At 31.4% G+C, this 27,360-nt stretch overlaps 1 protein-coding gene across 1 annotated transcript in view; it reads left to right on the forward strand.

Moving 5' to 3' along the window:
* LOC129220759 (piezo-type mechanosensitive ion channel component-like) overlaps nucleotides 1-27,360 on the forward strand; it is a 146,524-nt gene that overhangs the window by 45,178 nt on the left and 73,986 nt on the right. Inside the window, exons 3-8 of the mRNA XM_054855188.1 lie at nucleotides 3,583-3,702; nucleotides 5,641-6,139; nucleotides 8,565-8,664; nucleotides 8,885-9,001; nucleotides 24,172-24,444; nucleotides 26,506-26,766. Coding sequence (XP_054711163.1) covers nucleotides 3,583-3,702; nucleotides 5,641-6,139; nucleotides 8,565-8,664; nucleotides 8,885-9,001; nucleotides 24,172-24,444; nucleotides 26,506-26,766 — 1,370 coding nt within the window. The remainder of the gene's footprint in view (nucleotides 1-3,582; nucleotides 3,703-5,640; nucleotides 6,140-8,564; nucleotides 8,665-8,884; nucleotides 9,002-24,171; nucleotides 24,445-26,505; nucleotides 26,767-27,360) is intronic.

Below are 27,360 nucleotides of genomic sequence, written 5' to 3' on the forward strand. Positions count from 1 at the left end.
ATGCGAACTAAAGTCAAGAAATTAGGCCTAGGTCATAAACAGTAGTTAAAACTGCTTTTAAGATAAACTGCTCGTAGAAATTATTCTCTTAAATATTAATGGTAGTACTAATAACACTGAAAAACAAATGTTAACGAATTTTCTGTTCCTCAATGTACTTTGGGTGTTTCTTATTGATTTCTGGTGCTGAAAAAGAACATGTTTGCAAAAATTTTCTATCACACCTTCCAATTTTAAGAAATTTCAGATTTAAGTTTTGGATTATATTGGCTACCTTATAACAGTTACAAGTTTACTACATTTTTCTTTTAGATTCATTTGATCCATAGATACATGTTTTTTTACTCATTACAGCAATAGAACATGTTTCAAGAAAGTAGAAAGCGAATTCACTCTAAGTTTTATTTTTGCGACTTTGAGCAGATGGCGCTAGGCGTTCCGTATCATTTCCTTTTCACTCAAGATCACGGTAGTTGAAGTTATCTTTCGGCGCTTGGAAATGACCTACCATCGGTTCCCATAGTTTATTCTAGCATATTGAAAGAATCATACGAAAATATGAAGATATTGCTTCGTGAAATTGACAACTCACATCAGAATTGGATCATGAGGGCAAAACAAGAACATTATATTAAACGAAATCGCCAGAGCGCAAACAAATATTACAGCAGAAAATAAAATGCAAAACATTTCAATATATATATATATATGATTTTTTTTTAAAAAATCTCCCACCTTTGCACTTAAAGTTAGAATTGATCAAAAACTTTGTTAAAGCAATGGATGAAAAGGGGGTTGGATTTCAATGTTTGCAGGAACAGTTCCATCACTCACTTATGCAAAAATTAAGGAGAGTATTTTCATTGACCCACGAATAAGAAAGCTTATGAAGGAACAAAATTTTGAAGCAAAGTGATTTAGGAAAAACAGCGTGGATTGATTTTAAAAATGTTGTAACATTTTTCTTAGGAAAATAATAGAAGTCCTAACTATGAAAAAATAATTAAAAACATGATAAAAAGTTTTAAAAATAATTAAAACGTTCAATGCCATTAAAAATTTCTTTAGCATCTCACTTAATTTTTTCCAAAAGTATATGGGAGCTGTGAGCGACGAGCATGGGGTAGCACTTCCACCAGGATATTTCTGCAATTGAAGAGTGATTCAAGGACTGTTTTCTTATATGCTCGGGAATACTATTGGCATTTTATTCGAGAAATTTGTGATAGTGCCAAAGAATGAAATTTAGGAAGTTTTTTACGAGTATCAGTATTTTTTTTCATCAAAAATTTCTTCTACAACTTTTTAAACAATATATGTTTTTTATGTTCTATATTAGTTTTAAACTTTGTAATTGTTTAAATGTTAAATGACAAAAATATTGTACATGTGTTGAATAAATGTCTTTGAATTGAGAATTTTAAATTTTGGATTTTTCAAAAATCTGTGATTGATAGAATATTTTTATTGTTATATTCTTTTTCAGTACCCCCTAAAATATAAAAGTCACAACTTACTTGCTGAGGAATAGAAACTTTGTTTACCAGTGTAATTTACTTTATCCAAACTATATATGGGTTGTAGTCGATCTATTATGCACTATTTCTTTAAAATAAAGTAAAAATTGCTTTTAAGAAGGCTCGGAAAGGAACTTTCGATAACTCAAAGGTTTTTGCTGATCCTTTGGGACTTCGAGTTTTCTAGAGTTAACAGTGTAAATTATTACAGCGCTTTTCACACAAAACCCTTACATGGTGGAGAAAAATGGTTAACCTTTTCGAATTTAGAGCGAAAGTCTTGGTAATAATTTCCAAATTCAGCATGAAAATCAATCCCAAGATTACCCATGAAGTCTTTGGGACAGATTTTTTAAAATTCTGACCAGTGTTATTTAATAGATATGCAAGAGGTGTGTTGTTCAAATCAGGGTTTTTTAGTCATAAGTTCAGAATCCCAAAACGTTCAATATTTTTGGAGCTGGAAAAAAAAAGTGATAGAAGAAAAGTTGAGTGTTATTGCTGAAACTCCTTATGATAGAAAACACAGATTTCTGCAATGAATTCATGCCAACTGAAGTGGAGTTCTTTGCAGTTTTCCTTGCTCATAAGACAGACAGAAAAGTTAAGAACAAATATAAAAAGCGAAATGAATTTGATGAGTTTCCTCGTCTGTGTTACAGGCATTCAGATTTTGACATTTAACAAACATCGACTTTCAGATATTAATATTTCACGGCGTTAAAATGAAACTAAGTTTTAAAGAGCTTTTGATAGCATTCAACTGTTTCATTGCAAAACACCCGTTGAATTCAGTGTTTGAATAAATAAACACATAATTGAATTCAATACATAAATATAAATATGCCTTGGGTTTGTTTAAGCGTCACTGATGTGTCAAAACATTTAATTATGAAACAAAATTGCGAAAGTTGGGTATACAGTAGAACTTTAAAAATCCGAATGCACCTCTATGAAGTTTTAATAAGTTGTTCGACAACCTAAGGAACAGATATATTTCGTGAAATAAAAAAAAATTCATACAATGATTAAGCTAAATACTTATAAATCAAGACCATGTGTATTTCACCCCATGGGAAATGGGAATATGCAAAAAAGGAAAAAAGATTTGTGACATTTTATAATTTTACTAGTGTTTTAGAAGCAAGGACTCTGATGAAAACAAGCTCAATTTTCAATACTAAAGCACATGAAGACATGGCATGTAACAGAATTTCAAAGTTCTCTCAGCCAGAAATCAATTTCTTTTAAATGAATTTAAGTCCGGGGTGCCCATCCTCCTTAAGTTTAATATCGCAAATTTCCCCCCAACATTTTCTCAACCTTCTTTCTCTTTTTGTTTCCATTTTAGCTCTCTTTTTTATTTTTTAAAAATATTTTCAATAAAAAAAATTTATTTTTAATTATTATTATTTTATTAGAAAAGTTTTGTGTTATGCTAATGATATAACACACAAACTAAGTAAATAAATCAGATAGATATCAACAGAACATATTAAAATAAAATAAATAAATAATTAAAATAAAATATAAATAAATAAATTTAAAAAATGAAAATCTCCCCTCCCCGCCCAATTTTGATGGTGCAACTTGCGCTATAATCCCTCCCTGCGGGCACCCCTGATTTAAGTTGGTTTTTTCTTACAGAAGTAAATTCAACTTTCTTTGTGTGGAAGCGGTGTATATTTCAGAAGTTAATTTCATTTTCATTGTTTAATTACTGTGTATTGTAACAATTCCTCCCAGATTACATTCAGTACTGTAAATATTTTTCGTGTTTCTTTGTATCCTGAGTGATATGAATTAGTTAAATACAGTAAAATCCTTCTAATGCGGACACTAACGGGACAATTTTTTTTGTCCGCAATAGAGAGGTGTCTGCAGGACAGGCGTTTAATAATGTTATTTGCATTGAAACTGGGGAATAAAAAATTGTCTGCATAAGAGGGGTGTTCATTAGGAGGGATTTTGCTGTATTATATTTTTTGCTAAATTCTACATTTCTGTTTCAGAATTGAGTTAGACTTGGCGTTTTTTCTCCTGAATATTTTCCTTCCTTTTTTAGGTCCATCTCCTCGTTATTTGAAAGCTGTCGTAGGACTTAGCAGCATATTTTGCCTGTGCCATGTCATTTTTCAAACAGTTTTACTTAGCATCGGAAATTATGTATCTAGTTTTGATTATTGTAAGTATCTGAATTTTTTAACAGTCAAATTTTACCATGAGTTTTGGGGATCCAATGTGAATTATCTATCCCTACATACATGTTTGGAAAATAAAGGGAGTTGTTTTGTTTTATTCTTTACTTTAATTTCATTTTCTTGATTTTTTTTTTTTAAAGTTAAGATTAATTTAAATTTAATGAAAAAAAATTTCGCGAAAAAACCAGATCAAGTTCCAAAAATCATAAATACAATAGAAATATTACAACTTAGTGCAAAAATCATAAATACAATTGAAATATTACAACTTAGTGCAACTTTAGGCAAATTGAAAACATGATGAAGCATATGAAGTTCTTTAGTGCATAGATAGTTTCTTGAATGACTTATTTTAACACTTGAGTTTTGTTCATCGAGAGAATTATAGCTGATCTAAAATTATCTTATATATTTAAGTTTTATTTTATTTTGTTGGGTAGGGGGGGAGGGTAATAAATGCAAATTCAATACAGTCAAGGAAATATAATAACCTAGAGCAAATTTAGGCTTTTAGAAACAATGAGAATATCAAGAGATTATTACTGTTTTATAGCATAGGGAATTTCTTGGAAGGTTTGTTTTGAGCAGTTGGAATTTTTTAAAAAGTGTGAAGCTGAACTAAACTGATCAATTTATTCAATTTAGTACGGATTTTTTTTTTTTTTTTGGAAACATTGTATAAGTAAAATTGCGAAATTATAAGGCAAAGAAAATGTTATAGCTTAGAGGAAATTTAGAAAAAAGGAAATCATGAAGTATATATAGAAATGTACTTCGTAGATGCAAAGAATAGAGTGGCTTTTAGCATTAAAAAAAAGTTTCTTCCAAGGCTGTTTTGGAAATTAAAATTTTGAAATGAGCGTAAATGTGAAGCAAAATTGAATGAAAATATTCATTTTTGTTATGGGGGGGGGGTCAAATTTAGGCAAATAGAAATGATGTTTGCATCGTTCCTCAAATTGTGGATCCAGACCTATTACTGGATCGCTAGCTGAATTTTAGTGGCTCACAATTCTCTAAAAATCTTTTTAGATTTATAGATAGAAGGCTTTTTGCAATTGACTTGTTCTAACATAGTTTTATAAAAATAAAAAATATCATTGAAAAAAAAGTTAAAACTCTAATGTTTTTTTTTTAATTATAAAACAAATAGTTTTGGTATAAAATAAAAATCAGTTAAAAATGGTGAAATAATTTTTCTGTTTTACCAGTAAGCATTTGTTTAATTTCTCTAAATGCTCCTTTTTGAATCGGGAAAACCTCTTTCGTCTAGAGCATATACTGTTCTTTGGCACATCGCTTAGTATGTGATGTTAAGATAATTATGAAATATACAAATGATCACTTTTTTTTTTTTTAATGCCGCAAATTCATACCGTTTGCCCCCTTCTGGAAGACTTTGAAATGATGGGACTGACTAATGTCACTGTTCATGTAATTTCTTAAAGGAGCATATATACACATTTTATGAGAATAAGACAAGTTTTATTTGAAGCTTGAGAGCAAAATTTTTTACAGCAGTCAGCGACTCAAATTAAAATTCCAAAAATAGGCTGGGAGATAAATTGACATTAGATTAATTGCAAAATGCATAAAAAAAATAAATAACTGCAAGTGCATGCTACCTATGGAAAATATCCCTGAATGCTAGGAAGCACAAACAGCACCTACAGCACAAGTCTTTGTTTGCTGTAATTTAATTTTTTTAAAAACATTAATTCTTTTTTGCAAAGTTTTAAGAAGAGTCTTTTAAGAAAAGTTACAAAAAATGCGACTTTGATTCTCAAGAGAGGGAAGAATGTGGAACAATGAGTATCCATCTGGCTTATGCAACTATTGATAGTTATGAAATTTTTTTGTTGTAAGTTTTTTATTTATAAAAATAGTAATCACGCTTTTTTTTTCTGTTCTTTTTCAAACAGGTGATTGGAAAGGACGATTATTTGCACTATTTGGCTTCCATCGGCTGGATAGCATCAAGCCAGTTGATTGCATCCGTCTCATTGCTATTGATTTCGTCGTTTTATTTTCGGCCGTCGGCGTATTTGTTGCAGTTGAAAAACTTCAGAAAGTGCAACCGACTTCCGAAAGTCAGGATCTCATTGATGGAGACTGTAGTAGGAGGCCTGTTAAAAAGAGAAAGAGGCGGAGATCTGAGGTCCTGTACTGGACAGGAGAAACTTTTGTTCTCTTATTTCTAGCTGGTGCTGGGATTTTGCATCCATCATTATCATCTGCTGTTTATTTTTTGATTTTCTTATTCGTCTGTACCTGGCTTGCTTGCAATAAAAAAATTGGCCGAAGATATTTGCAGACGAAAATACCGCTTTTAATTTATTGTGCTATTCATTTTGTGACGTTGTATTTGTATCAAGTTGACTATGTCAAAGAATATCTTCCACCTGATAGTCTCTCAGTTAGGTAAGTATCTTTTTTGAATGTAAACATAAAATATGTATATACAGTTGGCTTTCTGTTTAACAACGCTCTATTTAATGACTTTCTCTTTTTAACGATAGCTTTTCACGGTCCCAGATGGTCCACTATAGTGTTAAAAGCATTCTATTTAAGGACGCTTTCTACTTAAGGACGATTTTTTGTGGTCCCTTGAAAGTCGTTAAACAGAGAGCCAACTGTATATGCAAGAAAGCACAAAATATATTTTAGCTCCTTTTTTAAAATGCATTTATTTCTTTATTTTTTAACTTCAAGCTAAAACATATTTTACTTTTCATTACTACTCACCTTGACAGTAACTGTTAAACATTTACTTACCTGCATCACCTAGTCTCTACCTTTTACATATCCTATTTTATTTATAGCATAAATTGATTGATTGCTCTTTAAAACCATGCTTGCATTGACCCTTCAGATGTTTTTAGTAGCTAGTTCATTCAGCATTAGATTCATGCAAATTTTTTCATTACAAATTGAAGTACTGGAAGACATATGCAATAAAAATCCAGTTATTAGGAACAATTACCAGTTTAATACTTTATTGCTATTATTTATTAATTACTTTTACTAATTCATTATTTTACTATCCCATTTTTGTTGAATAATATTACAGTTGAACCTCCATATATCGAATTTCCACTTATCAAAATTTTCTATACATCGAAATCTCAGCAAATTTCTATGTTTATTACATAGAAAAATTGTTTCTACAGTCGACGCTCATTATAACGACCACACATTATAGAGACCATCCCATTATAACGACCAGTGGTAAAAGTCCCAACTTTGTTCCTATGAACTCTACGTTAATTTGCCTTCGTTATGACGACCGTTCTGTATCGTCTAATCCAATACAACGAACGAATTCAGCGGATGCTATTTCTGGTGTTCTTTCCAATAAAGCAAATTTGTAGCTTGAATTAACTTTGTTTTTTGTTTACGGACATCTGCCTGAAGTTTTCAATGTCAAATCCAACTTTGAGAGGGTTTGGGGTGGGGGGAGGGAATTACCATTCATCACAGCTAGCACAGAAAAAATAATGGGAGGAAAAATCGAGAAATTTCCAGCTTCTTAAGAAGAGGGAGTTGACAGATGTGTTGCTAGTTTGGTGTTTGAATCTAATGGTTTTTAAGACTTGGGGGTTCTCGAGGGACTTTTAAATGTTTCTTTGAAAAGCAAGAAAAACACAATTTATCACCTAAATTTGAAACGGAAAATAATGTTTTGCAAAAATCACGTCTGCAAAAATGGCAAACATCTGTTTCTGGTTTTATCTTTAGAAAATGTAGTGGTAGCAGTAGTAGTAGCAGATTTGTAAGTGTGTAACATTTTCCTCCCTATATTTTCTACTTGAAAATTTGTTTAATATTCTGTCATAGTATTTCGCACACGATTTTTCTAAAAATTCCTATGATAAAAATAATTTGGGCATTTAACTGGAATGTTTGAAAAAGTACCATTTTTTTTTTGGAACAACGGGGCGTGCATGATGATTGTGTATATATTTTTAAATTATACCTCTTATAACGACCACTCGTTACAAAGACCTTTTTCTCTGGAACGGAGATGATCGTTATATCGAGCGTCGACTGTATATATCGAAAAAATCTCTATAAATCGAATTTTTTCGAGACATTTTTTTTTCACTTTAGATTGTTTGTCTCATGAAAAATGAAGGTTAGGGGAGAAAATTATGTTCACTAAAGATTGCTACAAAACTCATAAGGAATCTGGGGTTGAGAGGTGTGTAGATAGGTAGTTAATTCGTTCTGGAGTTCTTAAATTCCCTCAAGATTATTTCAAATATTAGTTGTAACCAGTAACATTGTAAAATCAGTTTCAAGTTATCTCTTTTGTCTGTTGATTATCATTCCTAGTCTTTTTAACTGCAGTAAAAATCATTCAAGTTAAGTTGATTGATTTTTTACTTTTCTCTCGATTACATTGTCAAAACGACGATCTCTTAAATGTTGAGGATCAAGTTTAATTGCCGAAGAATGAAGATGAATAAAGGGCGAAACTGTAAATTGTTTTTTTTTATTATTAACTTTCATGTACTCCGATGCTCGCACAAATTAGAAATTGAGTTTCATACACGAAAACTAGCTTCAATTTTAATGTTTTAGGAGATTTTTAGGGTAAAATAAGATTGTTTCTATATATCGAATTTTTTTTCCGGCAATTTGCTACTTCGATGTATGGATGTCCAACTGTACTTTTTTATAATATGTACCATAGTTTTCATTTTTAGCAGTTTTTCGACTTTGAGGGCCCCAGTCCTCAGTTTGAGTTAATCAGGTCCTTCTCATTCTGTTTGCATATCATAGCTCATTTATTCATGTATAATTATACATCGTTGATATAATTTTTTTTTCTTTCAAATTTTAGGTTACTTGGCCTTCCTGATTTTGTGGGACAGAACTGCACAACAGATGCTCGTACATTAGTCTTCCATGAAATGAGCTGGACTGCTTATGCCAGCCCATTTGTTATTCTTGGCCTTTATTGTCTATTAGCTTTGATATTAAGAAAACAGTATTTTTTCCCAGTAAGTTTTGGTCTTTAACTATAGGAGAAAAAAAAGCAACTTTTTAATTTTTTTTAAATAAAATTAGTGCATTAGTTAATTTAAAACTATTTCTTGTTGTTTTAAATCATGCAAGGAATGTTTGTGTGCAGCACCCTTGCTTATAATTAATTTCTTTCAGCCTGTCGAAGAGAGCAAATATGAACCAGCAATATCAAGGTTTGATTCCAAGCAGAGTTCTCAACATTCTCAGGGAAGCGTCCGCCGAAGGAAACAATCAAGACGTATGACTAGAGGAGTATGTAACTGTAATACTTGTGTAGATCAAGTATCTAGTCATTTTATTTCTTTTAAAATCCTACACAACATTTTGTTTTGAAATTTATGCCTTGTTTTTTTATTGTTATTGATTTTCATTTTATTTATTCCATTTGATTTTTGAGCATGAATTAATATTTTTGTTATTTCTGTTGGCAACATTTTTTTTTCCTTTGTTGCATTAATTTATCATTTTGTATGTTCTATAAATCTTCAGTGGAGCTTACTAACAATTTTCTTGCTTAAGCTTACTTTTTTGCACTTCCCTGACCATTAAAATACTTTTATTAAGCAAGTGATTTATCACTTTGCATCTGATTGTTCCGATTATTCTCTTATTAATGACAAATATTGCTTTATCTATTTTTGACAGAACTATGTAGTGTGTGATATATTGAATATACTAAGGATTTTCAAAAATGTATCATCTTTTTAAATTTTTCTATTTGTAGCTGTGCATTTTTGCCCATTTTTCTTTCACCTCTCTGGTTATAAAGCTTTGACTAATAAACTTAAATGTAAAAAAATATTTTCAATTTATCAAAATATGTCAGCTTGAAAAAGCTATAAAGCTAGGTATGATCTGCAAATTAAATTGGAATTACAGAGTGTTATACAAAAATGATTGATACATTTGAAAAATCAATAAAACCTGAATGTGCAGCGATAGAAATATATTGCCTGTTGCATTATGCTTGGGACAACAGCAAATTTTCAGACAGAAAAACTTTCAAAATTAGTTACAATGTTCCTCAACAGATGGCACTGCAGGTATTTAGAGGAGGCTGCAGGTGTGTCTGTCTGAAATTTTACTGCTTTTCAAAGCATATTGCAAATAAACTGTAATTCTGTTGCTACCTGCTAGGATTTTATTGATTTTCAAATGTACCGGTGATTTTGGCGATCTTACAGACTGCGTTTTCTTTTATACCTTTTAAAATACCTGCAGCGCCATCTATTGAGGAACATAGTAACTAATTTTATAAAGTTTGTCTGTCTGAAAATTTACTGTTGTTCAAGCACAATGCAACAAGCCGTATATTTCTATCGCTGCCTGTTTAGTTTTAATTGCTTTTTCAAATGAATCAGTCATTTTTGGAACACTGTAGATACTTATTTTCAATTACAGAAACAGTTATTGAATCCATTTGTAGTGATAGGATCAAGGCTGGGCTTCTTTCAGAATTTATGCATAAGATAGTAGTATTGTGAAGGGGCAAGCCACTTAAGTTCCTTTAGGTCTTCAATAGGTTGTTCTGTGATTTGTATCTTGAATCCAAGTAGTTTGTAAAGTTTTAAGTTTATCACCAGATTGTACTTACAGTTTAGCTTGGCTAGCACTTAGCAAATATCCTTTAAGTAAATGCATTAGATAGCAATAATACTATTTAACATTACTTTTTAAGCCAAAAGTTTTTTTTAAAGTAAACATCGCTAAGCATGTGAATAAATTAATCAAGCAGATTTACTTACATGTTGTGTTAACAATAAGTACTTTAAAAAAGTTTCAGGATTGACATTTATTTTATGAAATATGAATTAATTTGTATAATAATTGTAAGTTTTTAATTTAATTTGGATTGAATAATGTACTGTAGTACGAAAACCATTTCCAACTGAACTTTGTTAAAAATTGTAGTTGTATCATTCATGTTCTGAACTAGTTTTGTTCCCTAGTTTAATTAAAAAAAATTGTAACTGCCAAACTTTATTTGTGCACGTTTTTGAAAGGACATTAAGATGCATTGTTCTTGTCCCTGATTTGTTTTGAAAGGTGCAATACTTCTTCGATATCAATAATATAAACATTTTTCGGGTCATCATCCATTAAGGTTATTCAGTGGCCCACACAGGAATTTCGCAAGGGAAGGGTCCAAAGTTAAAAAAAGGTCCCATTTTCATATCATTCCCCAATATGAGAACAAAAAACAGTAAAAAATAAATTACTGAAATTATTAGCACTGATTATTAAAAGAAATTAATAACAGATACTTAATTAAACAACCAGAAAGCATAAGAATTTATGCCTTTACTTTTCTCATTATTCAAAAATGAAAACAGTGATGCAAATTCATTTATAAAAGCCCCAAATCTGAAGACCAAGAAAAATCTCTTTTTAATCTGTAATTACAAAACTAAAAACATTATTCCAGTGTATTCATTTACCAGAGCCGTGTCCTAGCGGAGGGTTTTAGGGGTTAAACCCCTCCCATTGGGGAAAAAATAATAAAAAAATAAATGAACATTGTGCATATTTGACTTAAAATTAACTTTAATGTTGAAATTTGTGTACAGAACGTTTTTAAAAAGCATTCTCTTTGAAGTTGCCCAGCAACTTACGACTGTCTTCTCTTAATCAACTAAAATCGTATTTTGGAAAAACAGAGATGAAGGAACGATTGAATGGGCTGTCAATACTTTGTTTAATATTGCTTCTCATAAGGGGTTTTGATCTGGAGTGTTTCACAAAAAGCGATGAGTGTTGCCGCTCTGTAGATGCATAGTAATTGCGTTTGTTAATGTAATTTACATCTGCATCGAAACTCTTCCTATTTAGTTTGCTAAGCATTATCTTAGAATATTAAAACCTGAAAACATATGTCATAAAAGAATGTGAAAGTACTTGTTGCAGTATATTGCTCAGTAAACAGATAATAGGTTTGAATCTAAACAAGCAGTAAAATGGATAAATACTGTGTTTTTCTTGCACAGCCAGAAATTTCCTTCCGGGCGGTGGGATTCATAACGATCCTTACATATACAATACAACCTCATTTATCCGCACTAGATGGGACCAAAGGCAATCCTAATAAACGAAAATCCTGATAATAATGAAAAATATTCTTAAATATGCAGACTTATCTTCTTACACGAAAAAACAATGATTTCAAACAAAACTATATCATACCGTTTTTTCTCAATTACTTCATCAGTTATAATTTAGCTGCTATAGTGTCAGGCTGACATCCAAAATATATCATATTGTTTGCTGAATTAATACTATACTTTATTGTACATCCTATGCAAGAGTAGTTACCCTAACTAAAATAAAACCGAGTATTTTGCATATTTAAACTTCCGTTCTTGAAATCATAAGTTTAGATGATTATTTACGTAAATATATTTTTTTCTACAAATTTGATCCGGATAAACGGGGACTGGATAAAGGAGGTTCTGCTGTGTGTAAAATACATTAACAGAATAGGTAGTATATCACTTAAAAACTAATCTTCTGCAAATTTGAACCACCCCCCTCCCCTCTGAACCGCTAAGCCTCTCATTGTGACCATTAAACAGTGAAGAATTATTTGCACACTGTCGTGTTTTCCTGACAATGCAGCTAAGAATGAAAATATTTGAATCCAAAAGCAGGCGCGTCATTTGGGAGATTAGGGAGGTCAATTGCTACCCCTCTCCCTGGATTTTACGAACACAGGGTTGTGCCATCCAAAACTCACTTTTGGAGCAATCTTGGGAGCAGGAAAATGGTGAGTTTGGAGCAGTAAAACAGTGGATTTGGAGCAGCCTGGAGCAGTAAAATTGCATATTTGGAGCAGCTTGCAGCAGCAAAAAGTTAAATTTTGCATCAATTTGGAGCAACTATATATATTTCACGCACAGAAACATGTGTCACATGATAAAATAATAAAAAAGAAGATTGACGATGCAAAAAACCATAACTCCAACCCAACTACTAGTTGAAGCTCTCTTAATTACATTTATTTATTCTTTTATTTTGTTATTTATATATTTATTTGTCTAATATATTTCACAAAAAACAAGTCATCTCCTGCTCTACTTTTTTCTTACACTGATTTAAATTTTTTTCACATATTTACTTTGCTTAATACATCACTGCTTTTGTTCACATTTAAGTTTTGGTGCTTTGATATCTATTTTTAAATTTTGTTTGCTTTTATGTAGTTCATACATACATGTAAACGACATAAGATATATATACATAAAACTCAGACATATTCAAAAAGGCTTTAAAAAAAATTAAAAAGCAAAAAAGAATAGTTAAATTTAAAAACTTGACCTCAACAAGTTACAAGTGAATTTTAAAGAGCTATTTTAATTAATCTTTTTTTGGTATCTGTAAGCTATTTACTAACATTTGACCTTATACACATAGGCTTATATGTTACATACTGAGCTACTTGATTAACAAATTTGAAGATCAAGCAAAGGCAACCATTAAAACCTTTTATTTTTAACTGTTTGATATTTAATCATAAAATTAATAATGAAATTACAATGAAAAAAAAATGCTTTTGAGAAATGATGTCATAAAAAAGGAATTTTAAAATACGTGTGAAAAAAATATGAAAAAATTATTAATTAAAAATTTTGAGGCAGGCTCAGAATATGGAAAATAATGCTTGAATCTCAGAAACTTTAAATGTCTGGATATTCATCGCCAGAGCATTAAAATTCCCCGATTTTTTTCTATATTATGTGTCTCCAACCAAAATTAGGGATCTGTGTTAAAATCTTAAGAAACCCAAGATTAAAAACTGGTGAGCAATATTAATTTTTACTGATGGCATTTGCTTAGATCAATTTGGATGCAACTGAATTGACATTTTTGAGTGGGCGTGGCAAGAAGACGAACTTAAAAGTCCTCTTCTTCTGAAAACAAAAGATAAGAATGGTTGAAAATAATGGTCAATGTAAAATTTTTCAACTCAAAGGAACCAAATCACATAATAAATTAAAACAATTGAATTTTTCAAAAGTGAACGCAATCGGATTTGGAAATATGCAAAAAATCGGGACCAAATAAAAAAAAATCGTAAAAACAAGCTCCAAATGCATAAACTTGATTATAATTTGCAAAAGCTTCCAAATATGCTGAACGAACTGCAACATTAAATGCAAAATCGCACTTTTAGCTCAAGTTTGTCCAATTTTAGAGCAGAAAAGTTCATTTAGCAGTCTTTAGGAGGAGTTTGGTGCAGCTGGCACATCCCTGCAAACATGATGAATTTAAGCATTTTTGTACATATTTTGTTGTTTTTCCGGGTAAAATGTATCCAGAAAATGCTTTGCCCCCCCCCCTCAAAAAAAAAAGTATTTTTAAATGACAGGCCTGCAAAACCTGCTCCCTTTATGAAATCCCGAACACGGGCCTGTCATTTGCAGACAGCAAATTGGTTCTATAGGTTTTCAAAATATCGTTGAATAAAACCTAGTTTTCTTGTTTGTTTTTCGCTTTTATTTATAACTTCCTCAATGTGTAATGATGACATTGCTTGCACATTAAAAAAAAAATCTTCTAACAAAAGGATTTTTTTTCATTTATAAGAACTTAAATTTTGGCTTTCTTTGTTTAAAATTATTTTACGTATAAAATACATAGGATCATAATCAATAGAAAAAAATGCAAGAGCTATGGAAGAGGTCCGGACCCCTTGGACCCTTTCTTGTTTGTTTTTCGCTTTTATTTATAACTTCCTCAATGTGTAATGATGACATTGCTTGCACATTAAAAAAAAAAATCTTCTAACAAAAGGATTTTTTTTCATTTATAAGAACTGAAATTTTGGCTTTCTTTGTTTAAAATTATTTTACGTATAAAATACATAGGATCATAATCAATAGAAAAAAAATGCAAGAGCTATGGAAGAGGTCCGGACCGCTTGGACCCCTCCCTTGTGTGCGCCACTGTGTCTGACTAACCTTTTGCCTATCATATCTCAGGCTTCTTCAGAGCCTGAATGAATTCAAAAGAGAAGTATAGACCACAGCCTGATTTCTTGAAAGAAAATTATGTTGTTGGTACCCATTGTGAAATCTCAGTTTCTATACTGCACCCTTTCATTACATAAATTTTATTGTTTGTTGTGAAGCTTCCCTTTAAAAAACATTTACCTTCCCTTGATGCGTCCTTTTTAAAAATTTCCTCATCACATAAAAAGTACTTATGCATTGTCTTTTGTTTGAAAAGCCTTTATTTTATACTTTTTTCCGCTTGATTGTATTGAACAAAATTAGTTTTTAAAAATGTTTAACATGATTGATTTCTTTGTTCCCTGCATGTAATCTATTTTGCACCCTAACTGCTTTCCTGGTTGCACAACTGCTGCATCTTGCTTCTTGCCATGGTTCCCATTTGACGAAACAGGAAGAGAGAACAAGAGTAGGTAAAACTTCTTCTCTAAGAAAAGTAAGAACAAATGGTTAAGTGTTCAAATGATGTGAACAGCCTTATACAGACTACGCCCATGCATGCTTTTCTCTTGTTGCTATTTTCTCTGAATTTTAGCTTCTTGCTCAATAGTAAAATGTCTTTTTCTCATGCATGTGCATGTTCTTATTCTAAAATGACCTTTGAATTTTGTAAGTAACCATAAATAGTTTTTATTAATTTGATTAGTTGGTAGGTAAGTTACTTTATAAATTTCTCTCTCTCTGCCCTAAAACATCTGCGTGGTGTTCAAGTATGAATTGATTTTAAGACATTCTAAACCAGCCAGATCATCGAACACAAAGCGAATGAAACATCTGTTGGTAGCTCCATGATTGCATGGTGCCCTTCACTTTCATTTAAAAACTAAACTATTTTTATAACATTTTTTTATCTATTTAACAAAGCTGTACTGTTAGAAAAATGCAGGCAGTAGATTTTTAGTCTTTAAAATTTGGTTGCATTTTCAATGCTTTAATTAGTTGCATACTTAACAGTATTTTGTACACTATCCACTTGCTCCCAGCAGTAAATTTTGTTTAAATTGAGTCAGATCACTGGAGATGATATATAAAACATGCCACAGGAAGGCTCCATTACTGAAAGGGCTTAAGAGTGAACCAAAAATGGAGCCTTTTTCTCTCCCTGCTTTTAAATATTTTGCCCAAAAACCTCAGTAGCTGTTTGGACCACCACTAAATGTTACTCAAATTTATACATATGTTTCAAAAAGTTTTTTAAATATATTTTTTAATTACACTAGCTGAAAGTTATAAGAAGATTTTAAACATAGTTTTAACATATGATTCAAAGCATGAATAAACCTTTTTTGCGGTACTATTATTGAAATAAGTTTTCAGCTTTGATAAAAAAATATTCATTTTCTTTATTTCAACAAACTTTTTTCCTAACATTTATACTTTCATTCTCTAGTATGTTTTCTTCTTAATTTGTAGATGTCTATTCAAATTTAGTTTAAGTAACCATGTGTTTAGATCTCTTTTATTCTTTTGAATGCTTTGCGTGCTTTGTTCTATGCAATTAACCAATAATGCTTGTCTGCTTTTATGTTAACAAATTTATTTCGTCATGTATACAGGCTGATGAATATGGCTTTTATTACAAGACAATTGAAGCAACTCCAGTATGTAGTGGTGTATTTTTATCAATATATATTGAATATATACTTTAAAAAATGTAATACTTTTTTTTAAGATTTTGATATTTATATGAAACTTGGGTATTATGACAAATATTGATCGAATACTAGCCGCCAGGATGGCTAGATTAGCTGCCACGATGACAGCTTCTGTTTGAATATTATAGCTTGTTGCTTGAGCTATTAAATTTAAAAAAAGAAAAAAAAAAAAAAACAGATGCATAAAGAATTTTATAAGTTAATCCAACGAGAGTAGCTTTTTATAGATTAGTACAAGAATATCATATGTAGTGGAATTGGATTGATGAGTTCTCTAATTTCATTGTTTTCCTAATCCACTGTATTTCTGAAATGCTGTTTCTTTATTTAAGAAGTATGCTTCCTTACCTTTTTTATTACTCAAAAAATTTTCAACTTGTCCAAAATTTTAAGTTTTTTTATTGACTCCTATTCGTTTTATATTCTTTTTCACTTTCAAACACATTTTATCATTCAAAAAAAAACTACTTTCAAAGTTTTCTGCAGTTCCTATAGTTTTGAAGCACCGGCTATAACTAAACTACACATTAAACAGGTTATGCTAATCATTATCTTAGAGATAAAGAAAAAGTAATGAAAAGTGGAATAACCAGGGTAAATATTGACAAGCAATGAACATTTTGTTTTGGCAGGCGAATTTTTAAAGAACAATTTAAAACAGAGGACTCTTTTGAGAGTTATGCTGGTTTTACACCAATTGCAACTGAGATGACATTTTTTCTTTTTATATGTGCACAGCATTGTTTCTACATAGTTTAATTGACACACCCTCAAGTTGCCAGCTTACTTATTGGCTATCATTTGTTCATCATTAAAAATTGTTTTTATGCAGAGAATCGTGATTTATTGCTGTCTAAAATATAATGGAACATTGAACTATTTCTGTTGTTGTAAAGATGTAACAACAAGTATGAAAAAAAAAGAAAAAAAAAAAAAAAACAGAAAGTTTGAATTATGTATCTGTTGTGTGATTAGCATCATAGTGCTTTTCTGAATTAGAACAAGGAACACATGCTGCTTGCTATTTCTATGCTTTTCAAAATGTGTTTCTTTACTTTAGCAGTGGTGAACAATCTGTTAATGCAAAAAGATTTGAGGTTTCTTTGGGGAAATATGTAATGTTATTTTGTTATCTGTTACTGTATTATCTTAATAATTTTGTAAGTAAAAATAAAACAGCAGATAATCTAAAATGTATGTGTGTGTATGTTTTTTTTTTTTTTTTGCAGAAAATGTTAATTATTAATGGTATCCTGTGTCCCTTCCCCTCTTTTTGTAATATATTTCTCCTCCTCTTATTTTCCCAAGTCTTACTTTTTCTGCATTTTGGAATTTTGCTTTTGAAGAATATTTTTTCCTTTTAATACCAAAGTAAACTTAAGTGAGTTTTACTATATAAACTAAAAGCTATTTCAATTTTGTTTGGAAAAATATCTTTTGTCTGAAGCACAAACTCTTTTCTGTTAAACATACTAAACTTAAGTAAACACTTTAATGTTAAAACGCTAAAGAATAACTAATTTGTTTTTGTTTCATTGTATTAAAAATATAGCTTAACTGAACTCAATTAATTGAACCTTTTTTTCCTGTTGCTCTTTTCTTGCTTTTCTGGAGTGTGTCTTACAGCAGCTGGTAAGAATGTTTGAGTCGATTTTCCTAATGTAATTTAAGTTATATGATGAGTGAAATAATCTTTTTAGCTTTCTGGTTTAAGAATTATTTTGGTGTCTGTGGCTCTCCTATTAGTTATTTAAAAAAAAAAAAAATCATGTCTTCCATTAAAGCTTGATTATTGCAAAATATTATTCTATAAAAACTATTTCTCATTTAGGGTATCTTAAAAGTCTTTCCTCAATTTTTTGAAGTTTGTTAAAAATAAATATTTGTTGCAGTAGTTTAAAAAAAAGAAGAAAAAAAAAGGAGCAACTTTTTTTTTGTTCAATAATATTATACCAAACTTGCCAACTCTTCTGGCTTTGGTCCATTCTCTTGATTTTGCAATAAAAAAAAAAAAAAAAAAAAAAAAAAAAAAAAAAATGTAAAGGGAAAAAAACATTTGAAACAGATAGCTCACCTAAAAGTGAGCAAAAAGGTTTTTTCTTCAATTTTTTTATTTATTGCAACATTGGAAAATGTTTGCAATGTCTGCTGCAAAACTTGACTTCAATGTATTTTTCTGTGATATTTATCATGCTCGAACATGACAAAAGGGAAAAAGAAAAGAGAATGTTTGCAATTCTATATGTCTTTTAGTAACTATCAAAATTTAAATTTTCAGTTAATTTTCTAATGGTTTATTGTGTTTGTATTATTTTGGCAATGACTGGAAATCTAAATAAAAGCATCTAAATTATTTACTTCCAATCAATACTAATATTGAAAGACTTTTGCTGCGATCCCTAAATATTAGTGTGTCAGGTTTGACTCCATGTTCCTTTAGCTTTACCTGTAGTGTACAGCTTATTTCATGTTTTCCATGATATGTCTTTATCTTGAGAAGCTGGAATATTTTTATTTTGAAGTACAAGTACTTTTTTTACGTTAAAAACATCTGCATCATTAGCCATCTTCTACTTCTAAAAAAAGTACGGTATTCTTTTGCAGTTAACATTGAATGAACTCTTCTACACAATACCCTAATATTGAAACTATAACAACTTCTTACTGCTGTTGCTATTAGAAAAATACATCTTGCCTGATAAAAGGAAAGAAAAAAAAAAAAAAAAACTGGCAAAAATGGTTAAAACATCCTATTGTCTTGAACCAAGCTTTTGTTAAAGCATAATCAAACCATTTCATTGTATACCAAATAATAATTTATTATATCAAAAGTCAATTAATAATTCTATTCTTTTTAAAAATGCCTTCAGATGGCATTTGTTAAGCAAAGGAATAAATAAAATAATAATTATAATTTTCATCAGATGCTGAGTTGAACCAATGAAAGTACTGATACGTGATTCAATCAATGAATGGTTCAAAAAATAGAAACAAATCAGATTAAATTACGGAATTACTGAGCATTTCAGAATGCTATAGTTAAACTTTTGTCAATAGAATTACGATTACAAATGTTGCAACACATTTCTTTTAGTCCCGTTCCCTATCATTCAGTGCTATAAAAATTATCTTTAGTTGATGAAATTATTGTTGCAGTGAACAACTGATTTCGCTACAGTAATGAAACAAAAGTTAATAAATAGGGGAAAACTATGAAAAGTAAGGAAACTGATTTATTTTTATTACGTGCTTTAATACAGTTTTAATATTAACATCAGCTGTATTAAAATCATGTAGATAATTTTTCCACCCCCAAGTAACTTGGGAGTATTATAAATACTTGTGTCTAGGAAAAATGTTCTCAACTTAGAAGAAAATGTTCTTTCATTAAACTCTAATCTTGAAAATTAATTTTTCTAAGATGAACAAAAATGATGTGATGCTCTGTATTTGTGATTGTGATTTGTACTGCACCCCCCCTTTAATACATTTTTCTTTGAGAGTAGGATACAGCAATTGAAGACTAAAAACGGAAAATGCAGTAAGTGCCAAATTATAAATTTTACAGGGCATCAAAAATAAGATTCCAGGCAGATTGTGGCACTTACTGCATTTTCCATTTGTTTGCATTTTGGATTGGGCCAACAAAGATAAGTAACCTTCAATGGCACTTACTGTGCTCTCCACTGCACGGGCGCTTACTCTTGCTCCATTGACAGACCCTAACAACCTTTTTTAAACTACAGTAACTCCTTGTTATATCGCGCTTCGATATATAGCGCTCCTTTCTTCTGTCTCCCGAAATATTAAAACCTTTGAAAAAATCTCTGCTTTAAGCTTGAAACCATTCATGAAAACTTTTGGTATTACTCAGAAAAGGTCTTTATCTTCTTTATGTGAATGAGAACAAAACAAAGATGCACCAATTCTTCTGAATTCGCTGGAAAAACAGCAGCAATTCCTGCTATCCAAAGTACATACATGCAGTATATTTTAGTTTAAGATATAGTTTGGAAACTACTTGACGTTTTCTTTTGTATTGATACTTATACAATGAGTGATTAATATCCTTACAATGAGTGAGAGACAGCAGTCAGCTGTCATACTGGTCCAAGTGGTCCAAGTAGAAGAGAACAAATGCCCTCTCTGACTACCTGTTAGTGCAGAAAAGATTTGTGCTTGGTTGCACAAATCAGGATTTGCATCAAAGAAAAGAAGAATGCTCTGGAGGAGCAAAAGAATTTTCTCTAAACAGTCTAGTTGCTTTTACTTTTCACATCCTTTCTACTGCAAAACGCAGGGATTAGAAAGTTTACTGGGAATAATAGGGTATTGGAATGCTCGCTCTTATCATACTGCAGCTAATGAAGATGATCTTTATTCGCCATTTCATATTAATGCTGAAAATTTACTTAAATTTAAAGCTTGTATAAGTTTCACAATGTGTGATAGTAAATTCGTGAACTACATGTATATCGAAACAATTTGAAAATCATGTCAAAAAGAGGGAATGCTAATTTACTTGTATGTGTTAGATGGATAACAATTTTTAATAACCTCAATTACATCGCGCTTTTGGATGTATCACGCTTTTTATTTGTCCCCCAAAAAGCGTGATATAACGAGGGGTTTCTGTACTTTTAGGGGGGGATAGGCACATAAATCGTTTACCACAGTGAAATGCTTGGCATTTACTTCATTTTGACGAAAAAAAAATTTTTTTTTGGCACTTAACGCATTTTTCTATTTTATTCTTCAATTTGTGTTTTCAATTTTGTAAAAAAAGTAAAATCGAAAGTTCATTTCTGTCAAGCTATTTCCTCTGCACTGAATATGTAACTTTTTATTTACTAATTACTAGAGACGTACCGAGTAGCACTTTGGCCGAGTACCGAGTACTTTCATTTTACTTCTAAGGAAATTGAGGATTTAGTTTTCCTTACTCAAACTTGTCTAAAGCATTGACATTGCTTTAGAAAACAAGAACATTGCTTTACAAGAACTTTTACAAGAACATTGCTTTAGACAAGTTTGAGTAAGGAAAACTTTCATTTTACTTCTAAGGAAATTGAGGATTTAGTTTTCCTTACTCAAACTTGTCTAAAGCAATGTTCCTTTGTTTTTAATGCTAAATTTTATATAATGTCGGATGGTTTGGCAATGGGAAACCCACTTAGCCCCATCCTTAGTGATATTTACATGCATTACTTTGAGCTCAAGTTGTTTCAGAAACTACAGTTTCAATTCTATGTTCGCTATGTTGATGACTGTTTTGTTCTTATGAATCACGATCAACTAAGCATTGATGATGCTTTATCTATTTTAAATTCCATTGATCCTCATATTCAATTCTCTTGTGAAAAAGAACAGAATAATTGCCTTCCATTTCTGGATGTTCTCGTTTCTCGAACTGAGTCCGGTTTTGAAACTACAGTTTATCGCAAACCTTTTGCTGTTTCATTACCCCCACATAGATTATCGTCTCACCCTCCTAATCAAAAATATTCAGCTTTCAACACATTTGTTTATCGTGCAATGAATATTTGCTCTTCACCTGAGCTTCTTAATGCGGAACTCAACTATTTAAGAGCTGTGGCTGTTGATAGAGACTATCCGCCCACCTTAGTTGATTCCATTTATAAAAAACTTTGCAAAAAATCTCAAAATATTGCTCTTAATAGAACTTTTAACACTAAGAATTTAGTTGTTCTGCCTTTCTTCCCTGGTATTAGTTTTCAGGTTGCTAAGATTCTGAAGCGATTCCAATTCCAAGTGGTATTTTCTCCTATTAATAAACTTTCTTTCTCTTCTCTTAAAGATCCTATTCATCCTCTTAATTGCTGTGGGATCTATAAAATTGTTTGCAATTGCGGACTCGGATACATCGGACAGACCCGCCGTTCTTTGAAATTTCGGTTAAAAGAACATCAAAACTATGTGAGGAAACAACAGCTGAATAAATCCAGTATTGCCCAGCACTGTTGGGAATCAAATCATTCTTTTGACTTTAACTCTTATCAAATTATCCAAAAATGCCCCAATTCGTTGGATCTTGATTTCTGGGAATCTTTCCACATCCTGAGGAACCGTTCTAATTTAGTCAATGATCTTACTGCAATTCCCTATTTTTCTTCTGTGTGGACTCCTTTGTTAAAATTGGTTTAGTTTTTATATTATTTTTTATGTAAACGTCGTACATTTCTTACTTTTATTTTTTTCATTTTTTGCTTTCTTATTTCGTTTTGTGATCAACTAATTCCAATATGTTTATCCTTCACTTTGTTCTTAAATGCATTTCTCCATTTGATACATTGCTTTCACACATAGTTTTTCCCGCTGGCAAATTTATTGCTAATTTATTCAGAGTGGTTTCATTTTTGGACTTTTTGCATTGTTTATGGGTTTTTTTGGAAAATTTATTACTTAACGGTTTTTTTCCTGATGGAATTATATAATAAATTTTGCCTCCAGGTGTCATTTTATCTTTTTTGTTTTTGTTTAATTTCTAGTTTTTGATATTTATACTATCTTCTGTTCCACCGTGTTGCTTTTCTCGGATGACTTTTCATCCAGAAGCTCACATTTCTTTGCATTGAAAAAGGTGTTCCTTGTAGCACCGAAACACGTGTCTGCAATATTTTGCAAATATTTGTGCTTTCTGACGTTGGATTACTGATTTTTTGAATTTTGTTTGTGTCAAAAATTTTACAAAAAAATTATTTTAAAAATTAAAAATATATAAATAAAAGGTATGATTACTCAAGTTGGAATTAAAACAAATAACAGTGAAATCCCTCTAATGCAGACACTAATAGGACAATTTTTTTTGTCCGCAATAGAGAGATGTCTGCTGGACAGGGGCTTAATAATGTTGTTTGCATTGGAACTGGGGAATTAAAAATTGTCCGCATAAGAGGGGTGTCCGTTAGGAGGAGTTTCACTTTATACCAATCAATTATAGTTATAGTCCGCCAAACATAAATAATTTTTAAAAGCTGATAAAACAAATGTGCAGGAACACTGCAGACACGTGTTTCTGCCCCCCCCCCCCCCGTTACAAGGAACTTGTTTCAGTGTATAACATGTGAGCTAAAGAATGTAAAGACACACGGCAAAAAAATCTGACTTTTGTCGGATGCCTTTAAATCCACAAGCTCCCATTTTGTGCATTGAAAAAGGAATTCCTTGTAACGCCAAAACACGTGTCTGCAGAGTTTCTGCATTGTACTTTTAGCGTTGTTTTATTACCTTTTATTTTTTAAGCATTTTTACATTTTTTATAACTAATTTTTGTTTGTAGCAAAAATCCATTTTTAATATAAAAATTATACTTACCTTTTTTGCGTAATTTTTAATAAATAAGTTTTATAAACTTTGTTGACATTAAAATAAAGATTTATTCCATTAAAGCATTACAAACTTCATTATTCTCAAAATTTAAATTTGACTTTTAAATTTTAATTGTAAATGATTGCAGAATATAATGCTTGCTCTTTTTTTTTTAAATAAATTTTAGTATATATGTCTTGGACAATATTCAATTTTTTGCAACTACTCAGTATTGGCCGAGTATCTGATCAGAATTTGGCCGAGTACCGAGTACTCGGCAAATTGGCCGAGTAGGCCGAGTACCGAGTAGTTACCGAGTATTCGGTACGTCTCTACTAATTACTAAAAATTTTTGACTTTTTTACTTGTTTGAAAGTAATCGTGTTGGTTTGCTGCATCGATTTCTGCAATATTTTTTGAAAATATCTTTTAGCTTCTGGAGGAAGATCACACTGGGAGGTCTTACCGCACCATTGACAGCAGTGATGCAGCTGTGAAAGAAACACTGGCTGTTGATGCAAATGGAAGTATCATATGGACAAGTGAAAGTGATACACCAGAACTGCTTCTTGATCAAACTGAAGAAGAGAAGGTTGTGGTACCAAAGAGTTTTGGCTCAAAGTGTAAAAAAGTTTTCAGCCCTATTCTATCTGGTTTAAAGCTAATTGCCAGAGGAAGCTACGTGGTCACTCTCATTGTAATGATGGTAGGGATGTCCTTGTTAATCCTATTTTCAAATGACATTTTTAAATGTATGTAAAAAGTGTAAAAATCTTTTATGAAGTTGACAGGGCTGAAGGGAAGTGTGAGGCCCCAGGGCAACAAAGGAGTGGAGGCCCCTAATCAGGGTTCGAAAAGATCATCATATTTTCGAAAATATCCGATACTTTGATATATATCCGAATATTTTGATATATATGTATATATGGGATATTTTCGATCTGTCAAAGTTAGGATATTTTGTAAAAATTCTATTGTGGGGGCCCCTTTGTTGTGGAGGCCGCCTGCCCTCCCCTAAATCTGGCCCTGGAAGTTGATGAATGTTGTAATGGTGGTGGTAAATTTGGCTTAAAGAACTAAATCTTCTATAAAGCCAATTTCATCTTGTCCATCAAATTAGCAGATGAAGTAGCACCATAAAAGTTGATGGCATCCCTTTTCATTGTGGGGAAAATTGATCCTAGAACTTTTCAATGGGGAAAGCCAGTTGCTGTTGATCAATTGAAAATGAGGGCTATGCTATTGAAAAAGTAAATAATTTTTAATAAGTATATTTAAAAAATAAGTAGTATAGAAATGAACATTAAATTTAATGAACACATATTGCAGGGTTGCCCCCCATAAGATCAAGGGCACATCCCCCTTAAATATTCCAAAGACCCTCCCAAAAGCAAGAGCCCTCCAAAACGGGAAAATACCCCTCAATCCCCCTAAAAATTTTAATTCAGTGACGCAGTCTGCGCCATGACCCCCACCCCAGGTGGGCACCACTGCATATCATTGAACAATGCTAAAGAAATGCCAAGCTACAGTGCTGCACATCTGACTTTCTGAACATTGGAATAGTTTTTCCTTGAGCTCAATCTTTTTTTTTTTTTGGGGCGGGGGGATTAACAATTTTGATATGGGAATAGTTTATATGTACATGCATACACATATGAATTGGCATGCATTGCTTGAAACCAAAGTGCGAAAAAATCAGGCGGGGGGATGAATAAATAATTCAAATAAAATCTGGTAACCACATGTTTTTGAACAGTGGTAAAGTAGCAATCAGGTGCAATGCTACTCATCTGGTTTTCTGAATAGTGAACCCAAAAAACTAGTTAGTCCTTGAAAATATTGTTTTATTTTTCAACATTCAAAGTACTTGTAAGTAGTTCATAAGATAGTGAATTCCTCCTGATTATGCTCTGAATTTTTTTTGAGATGCCTCAACAAATGGACACAGTTTTGTAGCCACTGAAAAGCAGGACAAGACTTTCAGTTTAATTTATATATATATATATATATATATATATATATATATATATATATATATATATATTAAAATAATAGATGGCAAGTATTCAAAAGTTTCAGCAAAAACTGTTTTCCAAATTTTTCGTATATTAATACATAAATATTGAAGGAAAAAAGTATTATGTAGGTCAGCATTTCTCAACACTTTCTGACCCATGGCTCAGACAAAATTAAAAAAAATTCGCTTATCGGTATTTTTTTTAAAGAATAAAGTGAAAAGTTCAGTGTAAAAAAAGATAATTCCGAGTTTTTGACAGGGGGGAGGTGGAGAGGCAAGAAATGTGTGACATCACACTTTTTTTAATAACTTTATGTTTATGAAAATAGCGTGGCTTGTTATAAGGAGGTAGGCGGTAGGGTAAGGTGAAGTGTGGCACAGGGGAAAAAAATTGTCAAAACTGTTGAACAATGAGTGACATCATCTATGGACAGCTCCTAAGGAAACTGCAAAGTTTCCCGTGGGCTGGTACCAGTTCAGGGGAAACCAGCAGTTCATTGATTGAGAATTCCTGTTGTAGATTTTAAAATTATTGTTGCTGTTATTATTATCATTATTAAAAGTATTGTCTTTTAAAAGTTAAGCTTCATTTAAAATATAAATTCATAAATAAACAAAAAAATTAAGAATGGTTGTTTTCTTCTGAGAAATATTGTTCTTTTTCTTTTGAGATATTGTATATGTTTGTGTAAAAAAGTGTAAAGCTAATTTCTTCGTACTTTTAACTGAATTTGTTCTATTTTCTAGACCTGGAGTATTACATATCATAGTTGGCTTACTTTTGTTTTGCTGCTATGGTCTTGTATTCTTTGGATGTCTCCCAATTCCCGGCAAGCTTGCTTGCGATCCTCACCAGCTCTTGTTTTTTATGCTGAAGCATTGTTGCTTTTACAATACATTTTTGGCTTGAATTTGAAAGATGATGAGCTTCCTTGTTTCAGTAAAAATGTTGCTCAGATCGGATTAGTGAAGTATGGAGATCTTACATACCAACCATTGGCAATAAAAGTAATTGTTTTTTTTTTCTTTTTGTTATTATTTTATTTTTAAATGTTTTTAATGAAGTATTTATTTTTGAAACGTTTATTTTCGTGTCATTTAGTTTGTAAAACTGAATTTTAATTTAATGGCAAAAGGAAGACTAAAACTGACATGAACGCATTATTAAAAAATATTGAATTATGTTCACATCTGGCTCGAATTTCTACACCAAAATATTTGTGACTATTTTTAACACACGGGCATGGCCAGGATTCCTGTCAGGGAGGGGCAAACATGGGCGCAATAAGACAGGGCTTTTTAGTTGCCCCCCCCCCCCCCCCGTACGGAACTCGGGAAATTGCTTGAAATTCTATATATAGTCCCTCTCTCTCCCTAAAAAAACATTTACTGGTATTTTTGGTTAGTGATAGCAGAAAAAGCAGTAATTTGGCTCTCGCCCAGATATTTTTCAAGACTTAAAATCATGTTTAGTATTATTTGAAATGAGCGTTGGAGTCTGAAGTTATATTCTAGGGAGAGGCTATTGCCCCACACTGACCCCGTCTAACTACGCCCATGTGGTTGCATGAACTTTTCTTCCATTTTAAAGCATTTTTTCAA

Source organism: Uloborus diversus, chromosome 4 (genome assembly GCF_026930045.1).
Source record: "Uloborus diversus isolate 005 chromosome 4, Udiv.v.3.1, whole genome shotgun sequence".
NCBI classification, from domain to species: Eukaryota; Metazoa; Arthropoda; class Arachnida; order Araneae; family Uloboridae; genus Uloborus; species Uloborus diversus.